The 4,633-nt window shown below is 37.8% G+C and overlaps 1 protein-coding gene across 1 annotated transcript; it reads left to right on the forward strand.

Moving 5' to 3' along the window:
* The first annotated feature begins 832 nt into the window (after window positions 1-832).
* LOC106816754 (L-xylulose reductase-like) lies at window positions 833-4,206 on the forward strand. Its single transcript, XM_014821377.1, has 4 exons — window positions 833-898; window positions 1,053-1,089; window positions 3,837-3,903; window positions 4,020-4,206. The coding sequence occupies exons 1-4, from the start codon at window positions 853-855 to the stop codon at window positions 4,173-4,175; spliced, it is 306 nt and encodes a 101-aa protein (XP_014676863.1). The 5' UTR covers window positions 833-852; the 3' UTR covers window positions 4,176-4,206.
* Window positions 4,207-4,633: the final 427 nt, after the last annotated feature.

Below are 4,633 nucleotides of genomic sequence, written 5' to 3' on the forward strand. Positions count from 1 at the left end.
GTAGTATATTGTAGGTATAAATTAATGGAATGTCATGTGATGGATGAATGTATATGCATAATAATGTATATGTATATGTATATGTATATGTATATGTATATATATATGTATATGTATATGTATATGTATATGTATATGTATATGTATAGGTATATATATATGTATATGTATATCAGGAGTCTATCAATAGATCTATCTCCTATCAATAGGATCTATTGATAGACTCCTGTGTATATGTATATGTATATGTATAATATGTATATGTATAATATGTATATGTGTAATATATGTATATGTATGTGTATAAAAATGATGTATATGTATATGTATATGTATATGTATATGTATATGCATATGTATACGTATATGTATACGTATATGCATGTATATGTATATGTATATGTATGTATATGTATATGTATATGTATATGTATATGTATATGTATATGNCTTTAGGATTGACTCTGCACTGGTTATTATATATCAAGAGTCAATAATAGAAATCTATTATTTATTATTTTCAATTATGGATTCCTTACTTGCTTATTATTTGCTCCTATATATTACGTCCTTGTTAGAGATCAACGTACGAATCGATGATTGGTCGTTTTTAATATACATCGCTCATATATTTATGCTAAGATTAGTATGTATGAACCATGCGTAATTAAGTGATTATATATATAATGGCATATACATATAATATATATGTATATATATTATATATTCTACAGAAAAATGGCATTGCTCTTTGATTCAGTATTTTCTAAAACTGTATATGACGTATATAAACGTATATAAATAGGATGCATTTGACACACGTTTCAGTTACCGGGGGTCAATGCCCACTGTATGTCGAAGGCTGCCATAGACCAATTTACTCGCTGCACAGCTCTGGGTAAGCATTTATATTAATAAATTTGTTTCGTTACTAAACATGGCATTTTTATTATGCAACATAAAATTCCGATATAATACTAAGCAAACACAAAATAGTATAACCAAACAGTACAATATTCGATATTTTGTATTTGTTTTTTTTCTATTTTTAGATCTGGCTAGTAACGGAGTGAGATGCAACGCAGTAAAGTAAGATACCCTAATAAATAATTTTACATTTAAGTATTTGTCACAACATCTAATGTAGCGATAAAATATTGCAGACTAGCGTATAAAAATAGACAGAAGCGAAACCGAAACGTAGTCGGTTCAAAGATGTTATCGAGGCTTTACCTTTATTGCAACATAAGCGACCATAAGCAGCCAATCAGGGGACTAGAAATAGAAAGTGTCGGAGTCTTAACCCCTAACTTGGAATCTTCCCACATTATATTATCTCCTCCAGATTTCTTTAATTATGGCCACATGCTGCTTCACGACCTGCCACGTGCTCTCAGCCAGTGCTAACCACAGTACCATACTCCTTCGATCTCTCTCTCTTTCTCTCTCTCTCTCTCTCTCTCTCTCCCTCTCTTAAAAGCCAGATTTTAGGGAGCGAACCAAGCGCTCCCACCAATAGGTGTCAATACCAATGAGAATATCAATGGACTTCTCCGCACACTCAAACTGTGAATCCTCAAACTTAATATTTTTGAAGACACTAAGCACACTCTGAGGTACCTGAGGTTGCTGTAAATTGGTGTAGACGGTTGGAACCGCAACAGCCCTAATGGATTCTAAATGCACCAGTCGCTAAACTGGACAGCTCTAGTTTGTACGTGTTACGTAACTCACCTTTGGTAGATGTGTCACCCACAAATGGTGTCACCCACAAATGAGGCAAAACTGTTTTTGCCGAGACCCATTCTGGTCCTATTCTTTTAACCAGCTCACTTGACACATAAGAACGGCTGGACCCGCTGTCGCACAACAATGTGGCTTCGGTGACCCCACGCTGACTCCGAACACGCACCCTAGCTAAGGGTAGTATTGTGCGCAATTCATTCACGTGCGAATTTGATACCGTGACATGAATACCGGTATTACTCTCAGTATTACTGTCGGTACTGTTATTGTTATTGTTAATGTTTGCACCACTTCTCCTCCGATACTTGAACTTTGACGATCCGTCACAGAGAACCTGATGGTGCCAATCACCACACTGCACACACTTGGCAGGATACTGACGCGCGTAATGGTTTGTACCTATGCACTTGAAACATAGGTAATTAGCACAAACTTTGTCCTTTCGTTCTGCGATCGAACCACAAGTAAGGTCCCAACATTTGGCCGTGAGGTGACGTTTCCCAAAAAATCCATATTTTACGGCTTCCTTATACATGTTAGAAGACGACTGCAGTGCCGACGCTGTTGGCAACTGATTCCCCACGAATTTCACCCTTCAGAAATTCCAACACAAAGTCCATCTTCGTGGCCTTCACCATCACGAGCCCATTCCAGCTTCACATCGTTGGGTAGGCATGACAAACCCACAGGAGTAAGCAACTCTCTGTATTGTTCCTCTGTTATGTCGAGAGCGCTTAGACTATGAACGTGTGCCTGCACTTCATTATGAAGTTTCGATATAACTGGCCTACTCGGCCTTTTCCCGACCCCGTATTGGGCCGAGAGCTCATCCTCAGAAGGCTCTGTATGTGGGCAGATGCAATCTTTTCGCGCCTTCTATATCGGTCCTCAAAAATCTTACGGGCGTCGTCGTAATGGTCATTGGTGACCGAGAGTCCAGCTATTGCGGCATTAGCCTCGCCCTCTAGGAGCGGTCCAAATAAGTAAACTTCGAGATAGTTGCAAAGTCCGTAGTATCCCAAAACGACTACCACGATGTTACGTCCTCCTTGAATTTAGGCAGTTCTATCTTCATGAGCCTGACGCTATGCTTAGACTTTCCTAGGCCTACTAAGACCAGTTCGCTACCGACACGGTCCCTATCTACATCATCAGCATCAGTCTTGAAACTGGCATTTCGGAGGTCAGCTGCTGCCTGGATTTTGAGATTGGTTTTGAGTCTCACAGCGTCAATTTTTACAACACTAACGTTGTCAAGGAATGCCCCAGTTTCCTCGATCGAGTTGTTGAGTTCTTCTTCATTCTTACACTGAGCCTCAACGTCGCGCTGTGACCTCCTAAACGCAGCCAGACGAAGGTCCAGCTCTTCCAATCCCGACTCAACTACAGTTTTATCCACATCCACGCCGCCATCTTGTATGCATTTTTGCAGGTTATTTTTGTCCGACTCACCCAGCTTTTACTGGCCCGTTCTAACTTTTACTGCGGCGTCCATCCTTCTGTCGATTTTGTATGTGTTTCCCGTGTTTCGTCACCATTAAATGTCAGTAACGATAGACATTTGGGCGTAAATTTGCCCCAAAACCACCGTAAATCGAAAGATTAAAATTCGGATGTTGCTAAAACAAAACCCTTATGTTTTATTTTCAATATATGTTCACAAAATTTGTCATTCGCTACGTTTTCCACATACAGGGTCTTGCAAAGGAACCTGAATGACATGGAAACCACTATTAGTCCACAACAGTTAGAAATGCTAAAGTTGCTGATTTTTCAAAAGATATTTCTCGAAACTTCAATTCCAAAAAAAATTCCCGTTTTAATGCTAAAATATTAAAGAAAAACACGATCCCTGGAATTTTTATGAAATATTATATTTTAGAAGTTATGGTTCTTTGTTTACGAAATTGTTGCGTTTTAAAATTTATTACAAATCTTCGTGTATCTTTTCAACTTATTTCCAAAATTAAAGCATAGTCCTGTGGTACATTTGATATAAATCTATCAGTACCGCTCCAATAATCCTAGCATCCCATAAATAAAAGTTTAATTATATTGACAGTACTTTAAATATGCACTTTTTCTTTTAGTCCCGGTTCCATAAACACTGATGCACACAATCCCAATGGATTAATGAATGACGAAGCATTAGCTACGGTAGGTACAAAAAAAGACATAAAAATAAATTACCAAGACTTAGACATAACAAATAATGGTTATTGTAAGTTTACTATACTATTTAAAGTTTAACCTATACTATAACTATCTTACAGTATTTCGAGAAACTCTCAACGCTGATTCCATTGGGACGAGTTGGTGAGACAGACGACGTTACCAACGCCATCGTGTTTTTGGTTAGCGACGATTCGTCGTTCATGACGGGTGCGACAATGTCTGTTGACGGAGGCAGATGCGTCACCACGATTTAACATAGGTCACCGGTATTGACGTTACGACAGAAACAGGCTCGTGAGATGTTTTCAAAATTTAATTACATTTTTTTAAAGAAAATCTTAAATTATCTATCAAATAAACTTTAATCAGTCTAAGATGTCATGTATAAATCATCTTTATTTTTGTTGGAAAAGATTTCACGCTTAATACGAATAAAGGAGATGTTTTGATTGCAGCTCACGCCCCTTCGTGGTAGATGTCGGAATCATTACTGATTTTACTCACCATGTACTATTAGCTCTTGATAACATCAAGAGCGATAAAAACAAACCGTATTAACTCCGGACATTATGTTCATCTCCCTGGTCGTAGAATGACGCACTGAGAATGAATTTGATATCTTGAATTTGTTTTTTTGGTCTTTAGCAATATACGTGGCACATTATGTTTTGCAGAGCTTCCTCACGTGTCAGATTGATTATCGACACAAAGG

Source organism: Priapulus caudatus, unplaced genomic scaffold, assembly GCF_000485595.1.
Source record: "Priapulus caudatus unplaced genomic scaffold, Priapulus_caudatus-5.0.1 Scaffold1477, whole genome shotgun sequence".
Taxonomy (NCBI): Eukaryota; Metazoa; Priapulida; class Priapulimorpha; order Priapulimorphida; family Priapulidae; genus Priapulus; species Priapulus caudatus.